This window comes from Bidens hawaiensis, unplaced genomic scaffold, assembly GCF_021521415.1.
Source record: "Bidens hawaiensis isolate Kalapana, Puna unplaced genomic scaffold, B.hawaiensis_p1.1 tig00004618_1, whole genome shotgun sequence".
Lineage (NCBI taxonomy): Eukaryota > Viridiplantae > Streptophyta > Magnoliopsida > Asterales > Asteraceae > Bidens > Bidens hawaiensis.
Genome location: NW_027491282.1, coordinates 885421 through 908603, shown reverse-complemented (window position 1 = coordinate 908603; position 23183 = coordinate 885421). Strand labels below are relative to the sequence as shown.

The window sequence follows — 23183 nt, the reverse complement described above, 5'->3', positions numbered from 1 at the left end:
AGATTATATAAATTGCAAATCATGAATCCAACATTAATAAAGAAATGCACAATATATCCCATAGTAGAGGTGTGTATGGTTTGATTATGTTATTAGCTCCAACCGATTAACCAATCAGTTTTCAGTTAATCGGTATGGTTTATTCGGTTAGTTTGTTGGATTTCGTTTCGATTAATAACCAAATTAAACTTGGACTAAAACTTTTACTTAGAAATACATGAAATGAATACATAAATATATAAAATGAGCACATTGAAATGAAGATATAATTATATAAATAGTGGTATAAATACATGAAATGGTTCGGTTCGGTTATCTTAGTGTACAACTTATATGAAAATATGAATGTATCGGTTTGGTTAACTTGGTGTACAAAATAAACAATAACCAATCTTTGATTAATTTAGTTTATGGTTAATTTTGGTTTGGTTTAGTCAATTTTCAATTTTAATTTTAGTTAATAGTTCGATTATTGCTTACCCCTGGCCCATGAAAACTAGTTTACTAATAATTTTCAAACTTAAAAGATGACAACAAAAACAACAATACATTTTACATCAAAAGATTTACAAGATCAGTCCCCATAAATCCATTGAAAACCCAAACTTGCTACACATCCAATCATTGATCCAAAAAAGTTCAACAAATTATATAAACTAGTATTTCGACCCCCGCAAGCCGAATCTTAGATCTTGGTGATCGAGAGTCTCGATTTTGATCATCTGGCTTGAAGTAAATCAAAGTTTTCAATACCGTACATAAGTAAAAGAAAACGCAGTCAGTAAACAGTAACTTCTTGTTAAATTGTGTACATTTTGGAACATGGTGTAAGATTTGAATTATATATATTTCTATTCTAATGAGCTGTACATTGAGTCCAATACCTTGGCCACTTAACTACTCAATTCAATTTTCAAACCATTTAATCTTCCAAGACATACACTTATTATAATTTAATCATCTTGGAGATCTAAAATAAAAATTATTGATTGGAGTAATAACATAATATGACTCGAGACCATGCCAGTCAGTTATTTTCCTTGAAATATACAAACTAATACACTCAGTAAATAACACAATGGAATAGATTGGAGAATTATAACCATGGTTCTAAAATAAAATTATAACCATTTTCCATTAATTATAATCATAAATGTACTTTTGGCGAATTATAACCACTAAATTAGTACAACCAAATAAAGCTCGGAAGAAAGGACCGACATCAGGTGTGCTCAGATCAATTTCAAACCATCATCATAGCAACCTTTCAGCCCATAAACCATCACTAAAATGAGTACAGTCTCGTCATATCAACCTATAATCAGACCATCGCTTCAAAGTTATATAAACATCAATCTGAAGAGGTTCAGACCTCAAGCAATCATCACAACCTCAAACGCCACATGCTGCAAATCCACAACCACCATAGACGACCCAAAAGTCGCTGGCAATATAGTAACCACAAAGAAAGTCAAACCAAACAATGAACAACAACCGATGGGCTAAAGCCCACAGGAAGATACCAACAATTGCTGCAAAAATTAACCAATTTCAAGTACATGTTGTACAACACGTGAAGCACAATGTACACTCAAACCAATGACATTTCCGAAACATACCGGCCAATAACAACCGATGGCACGCAACGCAACCTTGAACACCATTCAGGCCATAAAACACCCAAATACCACCACTAAAACACCAACACCGCACAACCCTTCCGATTATTTCCCCATTAAAAGGCCAACGGACCACCACCGCCACCTAGGGTGTCCGAATGGAACCCGTTAACGTAGATGGGATGTCGAACACGATGGTGGCGACGACCTTAGTAAAGGCCATCGGACCACCTAGGTTTCCAAATGGAAGCCGGCAACAACAGATGGGATGTTGAACACGATGGTGGTGATGACCTCGGTGGTTGAAGACAATGGTGACTGTTATAAAGAAAATGAAACGGTGGGATGTAACTGAGAGAGAGAGTGACTCACCTGAGAATAACGACACCTTATCACTCACTTTTGAATTCTGATGGCATGTGTCATCACACAAATAATAATGAAACCTCTTGACTCAGCTTTTAATGCCAGGTGTTATCAAACCAAGCTTTGAGATCAATGTATAACTAAATTAGCAAAGATGACAACAGTTAAAGCATAAGATAGTTGTCTAACAGTTAAAGCATAAGATAGTTGTCTTTTAATATATATATATATAATTTCAAATCATGGGCACAATATTATTATATTTACCTTATGATCACTACTTTCTATCTTAGCAATCAAACAAAAACCAACAAACAAAAGAATAAAATTTTATCAAACACTTAAAACAATCACAATCTTCTAACTGAACTTTGCCAAACTTCAACACATTGTTCATCTTTCCTTGTAACAAACATTTTATTCCCTCCGAATCCCATATTCGTGACGCGGTTACCACCCAAATCCTTCGATCGTCCTAACACATTCTTCTTAAAGATTCGGTCTTTACCGTTATTCGAACAACCCATTAAAACTTCTGACCATAATCCCAACTCCCCTTGCTTACTACAAAACACTTGATTCCCATGTGTTTCAATCTTGCAACCAACCCCTTGTTTCTTCATATTATTCACATTATTATTAACTTTTCGGGTGTCACCAAGACAAGTCCACGAGTTTAAAGATCCAAACTTTTTCAAATCAATATACGAAACCTCGCCCGAATTCACACCAATCTTGAAAACACCCGAAAGGGTATCCGAAACTGTAATATCCGAAAAACAATCAATACTTTCCTTAATTTCCCAGACTGCATTCCCAGACCTTAAATCCCAAAACTTTATGTTTCCTGACACCCCGGTGGGTCCGCTATGCGACCCGGAAGCCATTAACAGGTTAAGACTAGGAACCCAATTCAGTTTAGTTGATGGGATTGCAGAACCAATATCAGAACCAAAGATTTCATTATTCGCAATCTCCGAAACAATCTTGAAACTATTTAGATCATAAACCATGATAGCATTCGAGTTCCTTCGGCCAGATTCGAAACTAGTGAACAAATACTCATTAGAAAGCCCAATTGCTTGAACAGTTGAGCTTGATTTAGTTGCATTATCCCAATTAAGAGTTTGTGAAACACCACCCAAATCAAGATCAAGAATTTGCAGCCCATTAAAATCTGTAGCACCAGCTGCAACAATGTTGGATGACAAAGCTAACAAAGAATCAACAGCTGCAAAACTGGTCAAAGTTGTTGACTTTCTTTGTAAACACCAATCAAAAGATGTGATCTTGCTACCATGAGCTACATGAACACACCCATTACCAGTTGTGGCAATAGCAGAGGGTGAGTCCCTGCCACTAAGCGGCAAAATGACCGATTTTTCGAGATCAAACGGTTCGAATTGAGACGGGTTTGATTGGGATTGAACCAAAACATCACCAATCCCATAAAAATTGGCTTCAAAGATAATATCTTGAATGTCAAAAGATTTAGCCTTTGATGGGAGATTACCAGTTCTTAATAAAGAAAGAAGGATTGAGAACAATTCAGGGTCTCTGTCAATAAATGGGATGTGGGTTTGATCAAATGGGTTGAAAAGATTAGAGAAAATGGTGTTGGAGCCTGCAAGGGTTAAGGTTTGTTTGGTGGTTTGGAAAAGATGACCACCCACATCAATGGTGATGATATTGGTTGATGATGGGTTGTGGTTCTTGTTGTGTGAGAACCCATTTGAGATTGGGTTTGATTGTGAGAAAGGTGGCATCTTTTTGCAAATTGAGAATTGGGTTTGATGTTTCTTGATGATTTGTTTATGAATATGAAAGAAACTTATGTATGTATGTAATATTGGTGGTGGGAGTGATTGGGAAAAACTGGAAAAGGTTTGATTTTTGTAGAGGATGGAAGGCAAGAATAATATTATATTGTGGTCTATGATATTTGGGGGTCAACATAGGAGGCTGGTAGTTTGTTTTGTGGTAGGAAGTTTCCAAGCTGGACCAATGCAAAAAATTATTATTTTTTAAATAAAGATTTTCTTCCGTGCTTTTTAATTTTGTGAGTTTTATTGTTTTTACTCCGACCATGCATTGTTGTCTCAATCGGACTCATATTGACTGTAAAGTTTGGCTTGGGCATTTCCTTGTCGCTTGACAGTGGTAGTGCCACCATAAGGGCATAACTCTCTGCGAAGCACACGATGGACTAAAACCCAGGTGTGCACATGATTCAAACTGACAACCTCGCAAGATCTAGCTCAAATCATTTATTGTCAATATCCATTCTAAATGAAACAAGTGTGGATCGAACTTTGATCTTCATCGGAAAACTCAAGTCTTCCTACCACTAGGTCACAAGTGGGGACCAAATGGACCAATATAAAAAATTATTGATTAATTACACAATTAATGAAATTAATTTTAAATTATTTTGTAAACGTGTAAAATGGATGGATATAAAATAAGGGAATCTTATGAAGGGATTGCAAGCAAGTTGTCTAGTAGATAAATTAGTGGGGGTCTGGGGATGGATATAATAACTTGTGATTAATATTTAATAATATTAACATGTAAGTGATGTAGCAATAATACAATATATACTATTGTTTGTCAAACCAAACAAGATGATACAATGATCAATGGAAACTTTACCTTAGTTTGACCACATATTTGGACTTTGACAATTGACTATAACATTCGTGCATATTTGTGAACCATGATGTTTTTGGTGTCTTCTTGGAAATTCCCTTATTTCTGACCAAAGTTTTGAAATCAATTACTGCCAAGATAAACTATTCCAAGATTCCAGAAGGGTGATGCCAAGCCAACATCCCTTTCTAGATGTGTTTACTAATATACTCCCTGCCTTTATCATATTAGTCATCACATTTGATAAAGACAAAAATCGTTATATAAGCGTATAGCCCTGATATACGGACGCATAGTTCTTAAATACCCCTTTATACGGGCATAAGTCATATAGCCATGGTATACTGTACTACGGACGTATAGCTTTGGTATACAAGTGTATAGTTTTTCAATTAATAAGAACATATTGTCTCTTACTAGATCAAGATTAAAAACACTCTTTACACTTGAATCTAACAAGCAACCATAGAAACAAAATGTAACAAGACTTGTATGGTCATTAAAAGTAGTACCAAGTGAAAATACCAACTTCTCTTCCCAATTTTCTTGCTTAATCCATTTGTTCATAATACACTTTATACACAACATTAAGTCTAAAAATAAGAAAAACCTGTCTCGTGTTCATATGACTAAAAACTCGACGTGATGGTCAGTCAGATGGCACTCGATGAGCTACAACACTAATGTTCAAGCTCACATGTTTGAATCTTGAACCGGAGCAAGTTTTCCTACTAACCTTACAACAAAATTTTTTACTTATGAGCTTATTTAGCTTACATATATATATGCTAGTGTTAGGTTATATGCCCCATTTAACCTTGAAAAAAAAGTTCTTTTCACAGTAAGAACTAAGAACACATCAGTCATCACTATCCTTCCAATCCTTGGTTACTTGATTTCTTCATCGTGGCGTCCAATCATTAGCTGACACTTGGCTGCATCATAGGAAAGAAAGACCAGTTCTTGATTGGCCCGTGTTCTTTCCCGATAACTTTCTCGTTAGTCCACCAATCGGGTTCGGCTCCATCCGTACTATCAAAGTTGAATTCTTTAACAGATCCTAGTGTGGTGGTTGATCTATGCCTCTGATGTCTCTCCATGTCATCACGGCATTCACGTCCGTTTGCCAGGTCAGCACAACGTCTTCTCTCGACACATCTGACCACTTGTTCGGGCGTCACCTCAAACGACACCCTATGATCAACCAAATGATGTTGATCGTCTTTCCCACTTGTCGGGAAGTGAACGAAGTGGGGCCCACCGTAATTAAAATCCCCATCCATGAACGGGGACGAGGTGCCCGAATTGGAAATTCCCGAGCTTGGTGATATCAGCTGGCCCATTGGGCTTCCGGGGTACAGATGATAAGATTGAAGCTCATAAGGTATAACATTGTCTTGGTCACACGAGCTCAAAAGCCGAGCATAAGGAACCTCAGGAGACGAAGGTGTGGTCATGTGAACCGACTCTGGTGGGGGTGTAAAAGGGGCAGTGGACGGCTCAGTGGTGTAAGTCGAGAACACTGGTGGTGACACTAATTGTGTTTCGTGGGCATACGGGCCAATGGCAAACATGTTAGCTGGCCCGCCCGGTGAGTACATACTCGCGGAGACGGATGTGAAGGATAGGAAGCCGCCAGGCGAATGGGTGGCTGATGGTGGTTCTGAGTGGAGGAAAGATGCAGGAGACGAAGGCGGGGCGATAAAGGGAAGGACTCTTGAATTTTGCTGAGACATGTTTGAAGGCACTTGAGCCGAGGCTGTCGAATAACTGGGCTCGGGAACAAGAACAGCATGACCAATTCTCTTGCTATGCTTTTGTGATCCAAAACACCATGAAATGTTCAAACAGCCTCCCCATCTTTTTTTCTGCATAATATTGATCAACATTAGCTGATAAAATTACTAAACTATAAAAGAATTCACCTTTTTTTTAATATGAACAAAATCTAATTTTTAATTTGCTTCTACCTATCTTTCTTTATGATAATAAGTTAATAACTAACTCAATCAAACAGGGGAAACACAAAGCAGAAACTTCAGAGTTCAGAACCATTTTTGGTCAAATAAAAGCTTAAAAAACCTATTCAAGACTGCTTCATACTGATCATACAGTTTCCAAAACTGTAAATTTCCAATCTTTAATAAAATTACATATTTTGTCAGCATACCCTTTTCATTAATCTCCAAAAACAATACAGAATTGCACTTAAAAGAGCAAAAAATTAAAAAATAAAAAATCAAGAAACATGAACTAGTATCAAGAATCAAAGTCTTTAGCTTTGGAGGTGATCAAACATTCAAGCAACCAAACCCAGATCTTAAATTTCAAGAAAACAATGAACCCATGTTAGAAATCCATCAAATAGCAAAACCCATCAAGGAAATGATCAAATTCACATAACCCAATAAAAAAGATTGAATTTTTTAAAATATCAAGAAAACCATAAACCCATGTTAGAAACCCATCAAAAAAGAAAACCCATCAAGGAAATGATGAAATTTGCATAATTAAAGAAAAAAGATTGAATTTTTATTCACCTGAACTGAAGAAGACTGAGTTGCTCTGTTTTCCGATGACCGGATCGCCGACACGGTGGAGTTAACCGTCACCATGGTATCATCATACACACCTCTCATCTTCTTCCAAATCAAGAAACTTAATTTCTCTCTCTAAAACTCTCACTTTTGAGGTCAAACACGGTAATGAGTTGAGATTGTGTTTAATTATTTGTATGCAAGGAAAGTAATAATATTGGAAACATAAGCTAAAAAGTCTAAAAGATAGTTTCATATATATAGGGTGGTGATAGGAAATGAAATTAGGGAAATGACTAAAGTACCCTTAAGTTTCATGAAATGGGAATTTAATAGGTTTCACTTGCCTTATTGAATGATCCACCTTATTTACTTTGCATTTAAAAAGCTCACACCAAATGGGCATGCTTCTGCCCTTATTAAACCCTAGCTTGCCAATGGCATGATTGTGGGGTTGATTCTTGTTGTTATAGTTATTGCCATGGCATAAATGTAAATTAATGTTGGAACTTTCAAATCAATGATAAAGGTTGGTATTTAGATCCAACACATGATTCATGGGTTGGAGAATTTTCTTCCGTGTCGATGCATGGGATTACGTTATGGTTAAAAACATGTTACAATGTTTCTTGTAATAAATATATAGATAGTTTTAAGCACTTGTCATACTTCTATAGTTTTGTTACTATTAATAACTCAGTTATACATTTACATACGTGAAAAACATTAATAACTTGTTTGTGATTTACCGAAGTGAGTGTTGCAGTTTCGGGTGTAGTTTGAGAAAAGTTGTGAAGAATAGTAAAATAACCAAATTAATTCATTAGTTTTGTTATCTTAACTTTATATATGTTTCTTTTTTTTTTTTTGGTCATTGAGCCATACTATATTGTAGAAGTAAGTGGTTCTACTTTCTATGAGTATATCAATGCAATGATATTTAAAAATAGTAGTTTGGGTTTAAATATATTTGGTCAAGTAGCTAACAAAACCAACCTAACTTTTTGAAATATTAGATAAGGGTAGGTGTTGTCTTAAGTTCAATTATTGAGGTTTTTTTAGAGTTGTTATAAGGGGTAAGTTAGTCATTTGAAAAGAACATGACCCTGTTTTGAAGCAAGAATGATCGTAACAAAAGTTTATAATAAAGTTATTAAAATGTTAACTAATATTAAAATAAAGAGAATTCTTTGTAAAGTGGGAGTATAATAATGGTGTGCACGTGTGTGTCCATCCACTTCTTTTATGTGCCTTTCCCTACTCCCCTCTCTAGGTATCTAAGTGGGTCCCACCTTCAAAATATTCTTACTCTTTCTATTTTACTTAATTAAAATAGAAAAATTACAAAAAATAACTTCAAAATTTTACTTTTACGGTTTTATCTAGTTAAAAGTAAGCCTAATATGGTGTTTTTTTATCTAGTTAAAAGTAAGCCTAATATGGTGTTTACTTATTTATTTTTTTTTAACTTCGACTCACACGTCCATTCATTTACTATTCATAAACTGCACAATTAAAATAATCTATCTCTATCTCATGTCAGAATTTAAACGCTGGTCTTCTTTTAAAATAATAAAAATCTTTATCACTCAGTCAATGTTAAATGACTAATATCATGTTTAAGATGAAAACTTATTTAAACAAAGTAATTTAAATAATGCATATTCTAAAAAAAGTATGTCTTTTCATATCCTAAATAATCGTATACACACATACATATGAAAGTACACAAACATTCAAGCGAATACTCACCAAGACTCGTACATATGAACACGGTGTAAACATGTGGTGATCAAAGATAAACTGATTGAAGATTTTCTACATACGCGGGTGTGACATGAACAAACTCATGGACGAATCCCCATAGTTTGTGAGCGCAAAATGTAGCACCCTGCTTTTATAATGAACCAGAAGCAAGCAAATGCTTATATTACAAAACTCATTTTTTTAACTTATGACAACTAATTAGTTTTATACATGTAAAGCCAAAAGCTTATGACAAAAACTTATTTATACTTCATGCATCTACAAAATGGCAGTTCTCTTTAGTGTATTATACGCCCAACTAGCCTGTGAGAAGTTTATAGGCAACGTATTGAGGTTTATCCGGTATGTTTTCAAAGTATAGCCTCACAAATGGTCATATGGTATGCCCATTAAGCATGTTATACACCCATATCAGCAAGTACACAACATACCATGGCTTCTGTGATTCTGTTTATGAACATGCACCATTCCACACACATGTATTGCCCACTTAAACGGTGCGTTGGAGAGAAATCGGGTTTGAATAACTTATGGGGATCATGGCTCAAGCACAAGAGTTAATGTGATGATTTAAATTAAAAAGAAAGAAAAAAAAAATCTTTTCATAAGTACAAGAAAACCAAGAGAGCCAACTTATTATTTATAATTCACTTGTATGTGATTGCCAATGCATAAAAAACAAAGGGAAGCTGCTTCTAAACAGCCAAACTCTTTGAAGCAATCTCATACACATTCTCTGAAAGCCCGCTTGCTGACACAATCTTCTCCAGCTGCGCCTGTTTCCAACATCATCAACAATTTTAATCGTCGAAATACAGTAATATTAAAAAAAAAAGCATTCAATAGTTTTTTTTTTAATTTCGAAACAAGACGATTTTAAAACAACTAAATTAAAAGATCAAAAATCATACCTTAGCAAGGTTTTGTCGGGTTTCATCATACCGCTTCCACCTAGAAAAAGCAGAAACCATGCGAGACGCCACCTACAATCAAGAGAAGGACAAAACGGTAATTTCACCATGACCCAAAAAATGAAAAAGAAAAAAAGAGAAAACGAAAAACTGGTAATCAAGTTATTCGCACCTGTGGGTTGAGTTTGTCAAGCTGTACCACAAGTTCACCCAAAAACTTGTAGCCCGAACCATCTTTCGCATGGAAATTAACAGGCGACGCACAAAATCCTCCAATTAAAGAGTACACCTGTTCAAATTCAAGATTTGAGATAACACATCATACATTAGAACAAAAGATGATAAAAGGTGGTCAAACGGGTCGCGTTGACCCGCCAATGAATTCTAAGGTCTAACCTTGTTGGGATTTTTAAGGTCAAATGCGGGATGACTCAAAAGTTTGTAAACATTCTCAACATTCCCGGGAACATCCGACGAGGATTGAAGCGCAAACCACTTGTTAACAACCTAAAAATTAAGAAAAAACCAAACACGTAACAAAATATCAATATTTTCTTGATAATTCAACATTTAACAAAATTAATTTAGGGTCTAGAGAAGCTACCAGATAATCATGCTGCCATTTGTTATAGAAGTCAGCCAAAGCATCATCACGGGTTTTACCCGGTTTCTGAGCAATGGCTACCAGAGCTGAAAACTGATCCGTCATATTTGTGGCCGTTTTGTATTCGTGCAACACAAGCTCAGTGATTTCTTCATCTTCAAGAGATGCAAGATAACCTTTTTTTCCAACAAGTCAAATAGATAAAGTCAAACAGTCAACTATATAATATAAAACATCAAGAAGAAAGCAAAACATACCAAGGGCAGTGTTCTTTAGCGCCCGTCTAGCCATATTAGCATGGTCAAACACATATGCCTCTGAGCTCCTATTTTCTTTCACCAGATTTAAAAACTCCGGCTTCAGTTCAGAAGCTAACTGTTTTCTGATAAACTTTCTAACTGCATGGACCGCATCGGGGTCGGCTACTTCCATCAGATCCATTATTTCACCTTCACTGGGAAGAGTTATCGCCTTTGCAATAAATTCCTAAATTAAACAAATCAATCAGTTTTCCAATTTCTTCATATCTAAAAAACGAGAAGAAAACACAAGTAATAATAATAATAATACCTTGTCAAGGCTCGAATCCAGAAGAATGCATTTAATACCGTGCACAAACTGTGGATCAAGAACCAAGGCTTTACTTTCTTGAAAATTAACAACTTGGCTAAGCATCAACTTCCTTGCCAGTATTTGACCAGCTTCCCAGCTGTAAAAACAATAAAGATACAATCTTTTAAACACTCGTTTGTTTTCTTAATGTGGGTTTGTTTCTATTAACAAGAATTACCGATTAAATTCATCTGAATCATGAGCAAGAAGGAAAAACAAATCACTGTCTGTGAGATCAGAGTGTAGACGGATAGGCGCACTGTAACCCCGCAACAAAGACGGAACTGGTTTCTCAGGCACATCCGAGAATACAAATTCTTCTTCACCCTGATGGCAAATTAATATTCGAGTGAATTAACAGCTTTGACTTTTCCAAGCCTGGTCAAATATAAAAATATACCTTTGTAACTCTTAGAACAATGGTGTAAACGGGCTGACCGCCACATGCAACAGACTCTGATTTCCCATCATGATAAATTGATGATAACGGCATATCTTTCCCACTTGAGTCGAGAAGCCCTGCTGCCACGGGAATAAACATAGGCTCTTTTACCGGCTGACCTGGCGTAGGCGGCACTGTTTGACTGAAAAAAAAATATTCAAAACAGGCGGGTCATTACATAACAGATACATAGCAAAAACTTAAAAATAAAATAAAATAAAATAAAATAGGTTACCTGAACTTCAATGAAAATGTATGAGCTTCAGCATTGTAAGAAGAAGTAACCTTTACGATAGGTGTCCCCGCTTGTGAATACCTGAAAACAAGTCACAAGATAAGAAAATCATCTTATCAAAACTATAAAAGCTAAAAGTTGATTATAAACATACCATAATAAAAAATTAGCAAAATCTGCATCATTAGCATCTCGCATAGCAGCAAAGAAATCTTCACAAGTTACCGCTTGACCATCATACCTTTCAAAATACAAATCCGTCCCCTAAAATAAAAATATGTCAATTAAATTTTACCACAAAAGAACCACATAAACATCATACATTCAAGCATTAAGCTATCTTTAGTTACCTTACGGAACCCTTGACTTCCCAATAATGTTTTGTACATGCGCACAACTTCAGCTCCCTTTTCATACACCTGTAATCATACAATTAATAAAAACAAATTAGTCGCCATTCACAATGCCAAAATGTAATAAGTTTACTATACTAATTACAAAATATATCAAGAAGCATACCGTCACTGTATAGAAGTTGTCCATCTATAAAAAAACATAAAAAAGATGGAGTTAGAAAAAATAAAATTGTCAAAACTTTAAAGAAACTGGGAAAGGGTTTGAACCTTGATGTAAGAGTGAGGCCTGACAGGGTGAGCCATGGGACCAGCATCCTAGAAAACAGGATAAAAAAGAAATTATAAAATGCTGAACTATAAAAATTAATTAGATTTTAGTGTTTATAACAACCTGTGGAAATTGATATGTACGAAGCTTTGAAACATCACCAATTCGCTTGACTGTACGGCTTCCCATATCAGACGAAAATTCCTGCAACATGTGTTAACGGTTACAAAGTTTTAAACTTTATTTTAAAAATAAAATCTTGATAAAAGTTGAAAGCATGCGCTTACTTGATCCCGGAAAACAGTAAGACCTTCTTTCAAACTCAACTGGAACCAGTCCCGACATGTCACTCTACAAGCATTTGAGTGCAACGTTTAAAAAATTTACAAAAAAAGCAGAATATATAGTTTCATATATTTACAAATGGATACAGACGAACCTGTTGCCAGTCCAATTATGGAAGTACTGCAACATAAAGAACGAATTAGATAAATGTGATTATAACTTAAACATACATATGAAACTAGAAACAGAAAATAAATACCTCGTGGCCAATGACACCCAAAATGGCAGCATAATCCGCATCGGTAGCAGTTTCTGGTGATGCCAAAACGAGCTTTGAATTGAAGATCTATTCAACAACCAAAAAAAAGATTATTATACGATCTTCGTATGATAAAAAAAAATGAAGAGTCAACCCACATACATTCAAGCTCTTGTTTTCCATGGCTCCCCTGTGTCAATTACAAGTTTAAACAAAAACCAAATTAATATATGTACACAAATATATGAGATACATTGAAATGAAAACAGATCACCTACATGTTAAAATCTGGAACAGACACAATATTAAAGATATCAAGATCATATTCGCGACCAAAAACATCTTCATCCCATTTCATGGCTGCTTTGAGAGAATACATCGCATGCTCGGTTTTTGGCAGATCCTGTGGTGGGGTCCATATTTTCAGTGCAACTTTACGACCCGAGCATGTTGTGAAAGTGTCATCTCGGCTCTCTAACTGACCCGCAACTAAAGCAAACAGATAGCATGGTTTCTTGAAAGGGTCCTCCCAAACAGCATAGCGATTTCCACCCTGCAATAATTCCCAAAATATTCAAAACACATTACATAATATAAATAATAAATAATAAATAATATACAGAAAATATTTTCTTACCTCTAAGTCTCCTTGTTCAATAAGATTTCCATTAGACAACAGTACCGGGTAGAGTGATTTGTCGGCCTCGATACGACAAGTATATTTTGCCATAATATCAGGACGATCCTGAAGCCGTATACATAAAGTAAATTAAAAAAAACAAGAACAATAATAAAGAGAAGAAAGTAAATCCATAATCACTTCAATAAAGCACCTGATAAAATGTTATCTTTCTAAAACCTTCTGCTTCGCATTGTGTGCAGAAATTACCAGACGACTTGTAAAGACCCTGTATCAAAAATGCAACTTTATAACATAAATCCAAAAAAAGATAACACCCAAAACGAAAAATTTTATATAGTAACAGTTATACCTCTAGCGATGTGTTCTTGTGTGGTAATATCTCAGCAACAGTTTCCAAGATAAAATTCCCACTTGGAAGTGAAGTGAGAGTAAGATGTCGTGAATCCACGTGAAAATCTCCCTCCTTCAGTTCATTGCCGTTGACTTTGACCGTAATCAGCTTGAGGTCAACCCCATCCAACACCAATGGGGAGGCGGCACCTGTCCAAATAACATCATAATGGGTGAAAAATAGGATATTAAAGTATTAAGTTAATTTATATTGTATCAGTAAAAAACGTAAATCATACCGTTAACTCTAGGGACGACACTGATTTTTGCGAAGACGGTTGTTTTTTCTTCGCCCAACAAAAAGGATAAATCAACCTGATTAACAAACTCATTAGTTTGCAACATTAAAGAAACATCCTAAAAATGTAACTAACAAAACTTAAACCATATACAAACCGTATCGAAGTAGTAATCAGGTAATTTGTAATCTTTCAGAAAGATCTCTTTTGGAGCGTCCATACTTGTTTGACTGGTTCTCTAAAGGTCAAACCTTTCCTACAATCACAACCATCGTAAAACAGTGATTATAAAAAAAATACAACAATTTATATCATTCTGACTGGAATATAGGGGTGTAAACAGTCTAAGCCGCTCGCGATACTCAAGATCACCTAGAAAAAAGCTCGAATCAAGCCAAGCTTACCGAGCTAGAGCATAACAAAAAGCTTGTTTAATAAACGATCCCGAGCCCAAGCTTCACTTATCAAGCTCGAGTCGGCTCGCGAGCCTAAACGAGCCTACTATTTATATAACTTCTATTAGAACTGTTTAGCATATAATTATTTAATCATTACTAATACAAATAAAATTACTATAAAAATGACTAAACAATATACATAATGTTATATATGTGCATATATAGTTATTATTAAAAAATATATATTAAAATAAATATAAATATTAATAACTTAATTAATAATTAATAAACGAGGCTGAGCTCGAGCTTGAAAAACTACTCATGCATATAGCTCCATAAATATAGCTCGAAACAAGCCTAGTCAAGCTCGCGATCGACTCGTTTACACCCCCTAAGTATATTAACAATAAGTCAACTATGTATTAATGACAAATGAAGTTAATCTCCCTTAATCTTCACAATTCTTGAAAACAAAACCCTAGGTATTAAACACCTACATGAGATTAACAATCGATCCATCATCAACTAATCAAGATTCCAATAGATTCACATCACATAAAGATTAAAACTGTAACACAATTAAACCCTAAATCCCAAAACCCATCATCATAAAGCTACTATATGAGTGCTTGTTAACAAGACTTAAAAAAAAGATAAAATTAAAACAAATAAATCTGAAATAAAGTGAAAGTAAAAAAGATAGTACCTTTGTTTGATGTGGGTGAGAATCAGATAGTGTTTGAGAAAACCTAAGATGAAAGTACTACTAAGGTATGATATGTGTCTACTTATACACTGATGTTCATGATGATTGCGTGTACATAATACTATTGCCAGCCCAATAGATTCCAATATTAATTTAGATTTTTTTTTATAATGTGTTTTTTACCTTAATTTGCTCTTAATCAAGTTGAGTTTTAATATTTTATGTAGGATTTTGAAATATGTGCTTTTAGTTAATAGGTTAAAAGAAAGACAAATTTCTTTCAAAGACGTATCGGATTTTAAAAACGTAGCGAATTTTGCATAATAAAATAAAAGATGGAGACAAATTTCGTCTAACAATCTCAACCTTTGACTTAATTGCCCGTGTGGCCGATTTTATTTGTCCTTTTTAAGTTTGTGTAATGGAGACTTTACCGTTTGTGTTCATTGGTGAATGGATTGTCCTGTGTCATGTCAATGATTTATTTAGCCAATGTTTATAAGTGAAAACCTAAAAAGTTTATATGTATTTTGTTAATTTTGACTAGTTAAATGTCGATTTTGATCAATTTCGTATTATAAAAACTAGCTTGACCAAATTTGTGTCGAACCGAAGTTGGCTTTATATGGAAAATATTGTGTATGATTTATTTCAATTCAAAACCTTTACTTCGATGAAAGTGAGGTCACTAATTCAACAAGTATTGTAGGTTCTTTTATCTTCGAATCAAGTGCAAGCTTGATAATAAACAAGTTCAGATTTGTGAAATACCAATTGAAATGGTATTAAAGATCCGAAATAGAGAAAAAGACAGAAAACGAATCAAACCGAGCAATCCCAACATCATTTCAAAATTCAAATTGAATATAGCCAAAGATATTACAATAACTTCATGCTAACCGATTCTATTACAACGAGAATATCAAACAAACAGCGTTCCTAACGAATACATATATGCGGCTAGCCCAAAACTTTAAAATTGAACAAACTATATATACTTGCATACTTGCTGCATCAACAAAATGTTGGTTCTCTTTAGTAAAGCATTCTTTGTATAATTCATCTAGAAAACTCGGCAATCTAGAGCCTTCTTATTATTATTCATTTGTATACGCCAACGCACGAAAACAAAGAGAAGATGCTTCTAAACTGCCAAACTCTTTGTAACAATCTCATACACATTCTCTGAAAGCCCGTTTGCTGACACGATTTTCTCTAGCTGTGCCTGTTTCCAACATCATTAACAATTTTAATCGTCGAAATACAATGTCATTAAAAAAACATTCAATAGTTTTTTGTTTTTTTTTTATTTCAAAACAAGCCCGTTTTAAAACAACTAAATTAATAGATCAAAAACCATACCTTAGCAAGGTTTTGCCGGGTTTCATCATACCGCTTCCACCTAGAAAAGGCAGAAACCATGCCAGACGCCATCTGCACTCAAAAGAAGGGCAAAACGGTAATTTCACCTCGACCCAAGAAAAAATAACAAAAAACGGGTAATTAAATCATGATCACCTGTGGGTTGAGTTTGTCAAGTTGTAGCACAATTTCACCCAAGAACTTGTAGCCTGAACCATCTTTAGCATGGAAATTAACATGCGAAGCACGAAATCCTCCAATTAACGAGCGCACCTGCTCAAATTCACGGTTTGAGAAAAGACATCACATGTAAGAACAAAAAGTAAACAGAGGTGGTCAAACGGGCTGGATTGACCCGCCAACCATATTATCTTTACTTTTGCATTTTATAAGTAACTAACAGATTATGTATGAGAAAAAAAAGTTGCAGCCCATTTCATTTTAAGCGCAATTTAACTTTGACCCGTTAAATCCTGAAAAATCTAACCTTGCTGGTATTTTTAAGGTCGAATGCTTGATGACTCAAAAGTTTGTAAGCGTTCTCAACATTCCCAGGAATATCCGACGAGGATTGAAGTGCAAACCACTTGTTAACAACCTAAAATTGAATAAAGAAACAAACACATAACAAAATTTTATTTTATTTTTAGAAAATTTAAAGCATCAATTTAGGCTATAGAGAAGCTACCAGATGGTCATGCTGCCATTGGTTATAGAAATCAGCCAAAGCATCATCACGGGCTTTACCCGGTTTCTGAGCAATGGATGCCAGAGCTGAAAACTGATCGGTCATATTTGTGGCAGTTTTGTATTCGTGCAACAAAAGCTCAGTAATTTCTTCATCGTCAAGAGATGCAAGATAACCTTTTTTTTCCAAGAAGTCAAATTGTTAAAGTCATAGTACCAAAAGTCAAAAAGATAGCAAAACATACCAAGAGCAGTGTTCTTTAACGCCCTTCGGGCCATATTTGCATGATCAAACACATATTTCTCTGAGCTCCTATTTTCTTTGACCAGATTTAAAAACTCTTGCTTCAGTTCAGAAGCTAACTGCATTCTGATAAATTCTCTAACCGCATGGACCGCATCAGGGTCAGCTATTTCCATCATGTCCATTATTTCACCTTCACCCGGAAGAGTTATTGCTTTTGCAATAAACTCCTACATTAAACAAATCAATTTAGTTTTCCAATTTCTTCAAATTTAAAAAACAAGAAAAGAAAACCGTTAGAAGTAAAAACTGAGTAGTAAAAATTATACCTTGTCAAGACACGAATCCAAAAGAATGCATTTAATACCGTGCACAAACTGTGGATCAAGAGCCAAAGCTTTACTTTCTTGGAAATTAACAACTTGACTAAGCATCAACTTCCTTGACAATATTTGACCAGCTTCCCAACTGTATTAACAATAAAGATACAATCTTTTAAAAACCCTTTTGTTTTCTTAATGTGGTATTAACAAGAATTACCGATTAAATTCATCTGAATCATGAGCAAGAAGGAAAAATAAATCATTGTCTGTGAGATCAGAGTGTAGGCGGATCGGAGCACTGTAATCCCGTAACAGAGACGGAATTGGCTTCTCGGGAACATCAGAAAATATAAACTCTTCTTCACCCTGATTGTAAATTAATATATCAGATACAAATTTGACTTTTCCAAGCCTGGTCAAATGTAAAAACATACCTTTGTAACTCTGAGAACAGTGGTGTAAACGGGCTGACCGCCACATGTAACAGACTCTAATTTCCCATCATGATAAATTGATGATAATGGCATATCTTTCCCACTTGAATCGAGAAGCCCTGTTGCCACGGGAATAAACATGGGTTCCTTTACCAGCTGACCAGGCGTGGGGGACACTGTTTGGCTGAGAAAAAGACAAAATTTACGGGTCATTACAAAATAAATACATAACAAAAACCGTAAAGAACACAAAGGTACCTAAATTTTAAAGAAAATGTACGTGCTTCAGCATTGTAAGAAGAAGTAACCTTCACGATAGGTGTACCCGCTTGTGAATACCTGAAAACGAGTCTCAAAAATAATCATTTTATCCAAATTATAAAAACTGAAAATTGATTATAAACATACCATAATTGAAAATTAGCAAAATCTGCATCATTAGCATCTCGCATAGCAGCAAAGAAATCTTCACAAGTTACCGCTTGTCCATCATGCCTTTGAAAGTACATATCCATTCCCTAAAATAAGTATGTGTCAATTTAACCACAAAATAACCACATAAACATCATACATTCAAGTAGGCCTGGAAACAAACTAAACTTTCTGCGAACCGTTTCGTTTATGTAATATGTTCGTTCATTTATTAAACAAACGAACATAAACACATGTCTCGCTCGTTCATTTATATTTATGTTTGTGAGCATTCGCTTACGCTCGTTCGTTTAAATTCATTTATGTTCATTAATTTACGTTTGCTTAAGCTTGTTTGCTACGTTCATTAATATATTCATTTAATTCTTTTAGGCTCATTAAATTTTAGGCTAGTTTTAATAACATTTTAGGCCCAGTTTATTGTTGTTCACAATCACATTTGATTGGTATTGGCTCAGTTACATTCATTCATCTACGTTCATTCGTTTACATTCAAACTATTTAGTCATCTTTATTTACCTTTCGGAACCCTTGACTTCCCAATAATGTTTTGTACATGCGCACAACTTCAGCTCCCTTTTCATACACCTGTAATCATACAATTAATAAAAACAAATTAGACAGGTTTTTAATGTTAAAAGTAATAACATTTACTATACCAATGACAAAAAAAAATCAGAAGCATACCGTCACTGTATAGAAGTTGTCCATCTAGAAAGAAAAAAAATGAAAAGATAAAGAGTTAGAAAATTTAAAATTATCATGAAACTAAATACAGCGGGAAAAAATTTGAACCTTGATGTAAGAGTGAGGCCTCACGGGGTGAGCCATAGGACCTGCGTCCTAAAATATATGACAAATACGATATTTCAAGCGTAACGTATTCGAAAAGCAATGATATGATGTTACTAAATTCTTTAACTCTATAACTAATTATATTTAGTGTTTATTATAACCTGTGGAAATTGGTATGTACGAAGCCTTGAAACAGCACCGATCCGCTTGACCGTACGACTTCCCATATCAGATGAAAACTCCTGCAACACATAAAAAATTTTTAACTTTCATATTTAAAATAAAATCTTTGGAAAAGTTAAAAAGGGGTTAAAAGTGTGCACATGATCACGGAAAACAGTAAGACCTTCTTTTAAACTCAACTGGAACCAGTCCCGACATGTCACTCTACAAACATTTAGAAAATTTGTAAAAAACCGAATAAAATTCTATTTATTGATAATATAATTTACAAATTGATATAAACTAACCTGTTGCCTGTCCAATTATGGAAGTACTGCAACATAAAGAACGAATTAGATGAATATATTTATAATTTAAACAAAAGTATAAAACTAAATAAGGAAATTAGATAAGCAACATACCTCGTGGCCAACGACATTCAAAATCGTAGCATAATCTGCATCGGTAGACGTTTCTGGTGATGCCAAAACAAGATCTGAATTGAAGATCTATTTGGGAAAAAAAGATTATTATACGAAAAACATATGATATAAAGAAAGTGAAAATTATTAATGCACATACGTTCAGGCTCTTGTTTTCCATGGCTCCCCTGTGACAATCACATGTTTAAAAAAGAAACTATACTAGTAAATGCAGAAATTAAGAAATACATATGAAAAACAATGAAACAAGAACAGATTGCTTACAAGATAAAATCTTCTGACACAATATTAAAGATATCAAGATCATATTCACGACCGAAAACATCTTCATCCCACTTCATGGCTGCTTTTAGACAATATTTTCAGTGCAACTTTACGACCCGAACACGTTGTGAAAGTGTCATCTCGGCTCTCTAACTGACCCGCAACTAAAGCAAACAAATAGCATGGTTTCTTGAACGGGTCCTCCCAAACAGCATAATGATTTCCACCCTGCAACAAATTTCCAAATATTTAAAACACAGTACAAAAATAATGAACAATATAAAAAAAATATTTTCTACCTCTAAGTCTCCTTGCTCGATAAGATTCCCATTAGACAACAATACCGGGTATAAGGATTTGTTGGCCTCGATACGACAAGTATATTTCGCCATAACATCAGGACGATCCTGAAACAGTGAAACCATACCATACGCATAATATCAAATAAAAATACAAAAAATACCAATATCAAGAAAGTAAAGGAATAATAACTTTTTTAAATTATGAACCTGAAAATATGTTATCTTTCTAAAACCTTCGGCTTCACATTGTGTGCAGAAGTAACCAGAAGCCTTGTAAAGACCCTGTATCAAGAATGCAACTTTATCAGATAAATCCAAAAAAATTAAATTAATAAATGATAATAATTAACTAATAACTGTTTTACCTCCAATGATGTGTTCTTATGTGGTAATATCTCAGTAACAGTTTCCAAGATAAAATTCCCACTTGGAAGTGAGGTGAGAGTAAGATGTTGTGAATCCACGTGATAATCTCCGTCCTTCGGTTCATTTCCGTTGACTTTGACCGAAATCAGCTTGAGGTCAACCCCATCCAAGACCAATGGGGAGGCGACACCTGTCCAAATGACGTCATATTATGTTAAAAGAGGATATTAACTACTAAGTAATGTTACTTTGTATCATAGAAAATGCAAATCATACTGTTAACTCTAGGAACGACACTGATTTTTGCGCAGACGGTTGTTAGTTCTTCGTCCAACAAGAAGGATAAATGCACCTGATTAACAACTCATTAGTATGCAATATTAGAGACAAATTCTTCACATGTAACAAACACATTACACATGTTATTAAACGAAATACAAACCGTATCAAAGTAGTAATCGGGTAATTTGTAATCTTTTAGAAAGATCTCTTTTGGAGCATCCATACTTGTTTGACTGGTTCTCTAAAGGTCAAACCTTTCCTACAATCACAACCATCGTAAAACGGTTATCATAAAAAATCAACTTATAGCATTCTAAAGGTCAACTCGAGCCAAGCTTAAACGAGCTCAAGCTTCAGTTATCAAACTCGAGGCGGCTTGCAAGCCCAAATGAGCCTACAATTTTATTTATAATATTTAGTATATATTTAGTTAATCAGTATCATAATCAATATATATGTAATTTTAATAAAAATAACTGAATAATATATATATATATATATATATATATATATATTATACTTTAAATTTTTATATAAAGTTTTTATAAATATAAATATATATAAATTAATTAATAAATAATAAATGAGCCGAGCTCGAGCTTTAAAAACTACACTCACAAGTCGAGCTTAAGCTAGTAGGGGCAAATGAAGTTAATTTTCCTTAATCTTTACAGTAGGTAACCTGACCAGGGTAGCAACTAAGATCACAAACAAACAAACACAAAGATTAATAGATGGTATTAAGTAATCACAAGAGATGATCAATCTATCCATTGTTAACTAATAATCAAGATTCTGATAGATTCACAAAAGTGTATAACTTTTAAATCAAAATACATACCCTTAGTTTGATCTGGGTGTGGAATCAGAATCTAGTGTTATTGTTGACTGATGATTGCCTGTAGATATTATTATTATAATAATTTTATCGCCACTGAAAAAATATTAATTTAAGTAGACTTTTATCAAGGGTCAACCCTTTTTTAACTCAATTGACATTTCAGGTGAAGCAAACCGGTTGGGCTAGAGACAGGTTAGTTTGAACTCCATACTAACCAAGTTTTATCGTAGTAGACTTTTGGGCAACGGGTTTTTCCGAAAAAGAATATGCTAATAAGGTTTTATACCTTCGAACGATAGGTTTTCTCCGAAACAAGAGATGGTGCCTTTTTCCTATTGATTGCCCCGATAGTAGACTTTATTCGTTAGTTGTTAAAGAAAAAGACCTTTATGAAGGATTTTAAAACATGCATTTTTAATTAATTATTATCAAGAGAGGTTCCAATAAAAACCATATTTAATTTGGAAACTCGTGAAAACCAATTCGAAACACTAATTTTTAAATATTTTTGTTTTATTATTATTTTTATATGTTGTTAAAATTTACCATAACCAAAAATAAAATTAAAAAGATAAGTAGATTGCGTAAAGTACATATATGCATATTCTGAAGTTAAATATATATACACCTTATACGTGGTAAATATATGTAGATTACAATATATATATATATATATATATATATATACATACAATTTCTTTTTATTTTTGTAAAGATTAACAACATATAAAAGAATGATAAATTTAAAGGTTAAAAGTGATTTTCATGAGTTTTCAAGTATTTTAATGGTTTTAATTAGAACCTTCTCCATGGTTATAAGCAAGAGGCAAATTTCACAGAAGAGTAAAACATGGCGGCGAATTTCTGTCACAAGAGTGGTTGATTACATCTAAAGAATATAAGTTAGAGATAACTTCCGTACTAGAAAGGCGCTAGAAAATTTCATTCAAAGATCTTTAC

At 34.2% G+C, this 23183-nt stretch overlaps 2 protein-coding genes and 2 pseudogenes across 3 annotated transcripts; all 4 read right to left on the bottom strand.

Moving 5' to 3' along the window:
- Nucleotides 1-2235: 2235 nt before the first annotated feature.
- Nucleotides 2236-3805, bottom strand: LOC143627298 (BTB/POZ domain-containing protein At5g41330 pseudogene; annotated as a pseudogene).
- A 1154-nt stretch (nucleotides 3806-4959) lies between these two features.
- On the bottom strand, nucleotides 4960-7373 carry LOC143627299 (uncharacterized protein At1g76660-like). The gene is made up of 2 exons (XM_077097149.1): nucleotides 7175-7373; nucleotides 4960-6502 (listed from the first exon to the last, which is right to left on the bottom strand). The coding sequence occupies exons 1-2, from the start codon at nucleotides 7271-7273 to the stop codon at nucleotides 5555-5557; spliced, it is 1047 nt and encodes a 348-aa protein (XP_076953264.1). The 5' UTR covers nucleotides 7274-7373; the 3' UTR covers nucleotides 4960-5554.
- A 2118-nt stretch (nucleotides 7374-9491) lies between these two features.
- Nucleotides 9492-15362, bottom strand: LOC143627291 (puromycin-sensitive aminopeptidase-like). The gene is made up of 26 exons (XM_077097145.1): nucleotides 15293-15362; nucleotides 14340-14440; nucleotides 14183-14258; nucleotides 13903-14093; nucleotides 13744-13818; nucleotides 13548-13655; nucleotides 13189-13463; nucleotides 13073-13100; nucleotides 12911-12997; nucleotides 12806-12831; nucleotides 12654-12717; nucleotides 12490-12570; nucleotides 12366-12413; nucleotides 12262-12285; nucleotides 12093-12161; nucleotides 11897-12006; nucleotides 11743-11823; nucleotides 11466-11649; nucleotides 11244-11392; nucleotides 11024-11162; nucleotides 10711-10939; nucleotides 10454-10629; nucleotides 10246-10356; nucleotides 10022-10138; nucleotides 9850-9921; nucleotides 9492-9714 (listed from the first exon to the last, which is right to left on the bottom strand). Exons 2-26 carry the CDS (start codon nucleotides 14400-14402, stop codon nucleotides 9634-9636), a joined length of 2664 nt encoding a protein of 887 aa, XP_076953260.1. The 5' UTR covers nucleotides 14403-14440; nucleotides 15293-15362; the 3' UTR covers nucleotides 9492-9633.
- An 833-nt stretch (nucleotides 15363-16195) lies between these two features.
- On the bottom strand, nucleotides 16196-21608 carry LOC143627293 (puromycin-sensitive aminopeptidase-like; annotated as a pseudogene). Its single transcript, XR_013152571.1, has 25 exons — nucleotides 21543-21608; nucleotides 21377-21452; nucleotides 21100-21290; nucleotides 20942-21016; nucleotides 20732-20839; nucleotides 20433-20660; nucleotides 20308-20335; nucleotides 20148-20234; nucleotides 20034-20059; nucleotides 19887-19950; nucleotides 19725-19805; nucleotides 19564-19611; nucleotides 19456-19479; nucleotides 19288-19356; nucleotides 18745-18854; nucleotides 18595-18675; nucleotides 18337-18520; nucleotides 18120-18268; nucleotides 17909-18047; nucleotides 17581-17809; nucleotides 17337-17512; nucleotides 17136-17246; nucleotides 16805-16921; nucleotides 16649-16720; nucleotides 16196-16511 (listed from the first exon to the last, which is right to left on the bottom strand). The product of XR_013152571.1 is annotated as a puromycin-sensitive aminopeptidase-like (transcript).
- Between the last annotated feature and the right edge of the window lie 1575 nt (nucleotides 21609-23183).

Bases quoted from the DNA above. Each gene is read 5' to 3' on its own strand.
- LOC143627299 (XM_077097149.1), bottom strand. From the start codon at position 7,273: ATGAGAGGTGTGTATGATGATACCATGGTGACGGTTAACTCCACCGTG. The intron at 6,503-7,174 runs GTGAATAAAAAT...AATATTATGCAG, and splicing joins CTCAGTCTTCTTCAGTTCAG to AAAAAAAGATGGGGAGGCTG.
- LOC143627291 (XM_077097145.1), bottom strand. From the start codon at position 14,402: ATGGACGCTCCAAAAGAGATCTTTCTGAAAGATTACAAATTACCTGAT. The intron at 12,998-13,072 runs GTATGTGGGTTG...GTTGTTGAATAG, and splicing joins TGGAAAACAAGAGCTTGAAT to ATCTTCAATTCAAAGCTCGT. The intron at 12,571-12,653 runs GTAAGCGCATGC...CACATGTTGCAG, and splicing joins TTACTGTTTTCCGGGATCAA to GAATTTTCGTCTGATATGGG.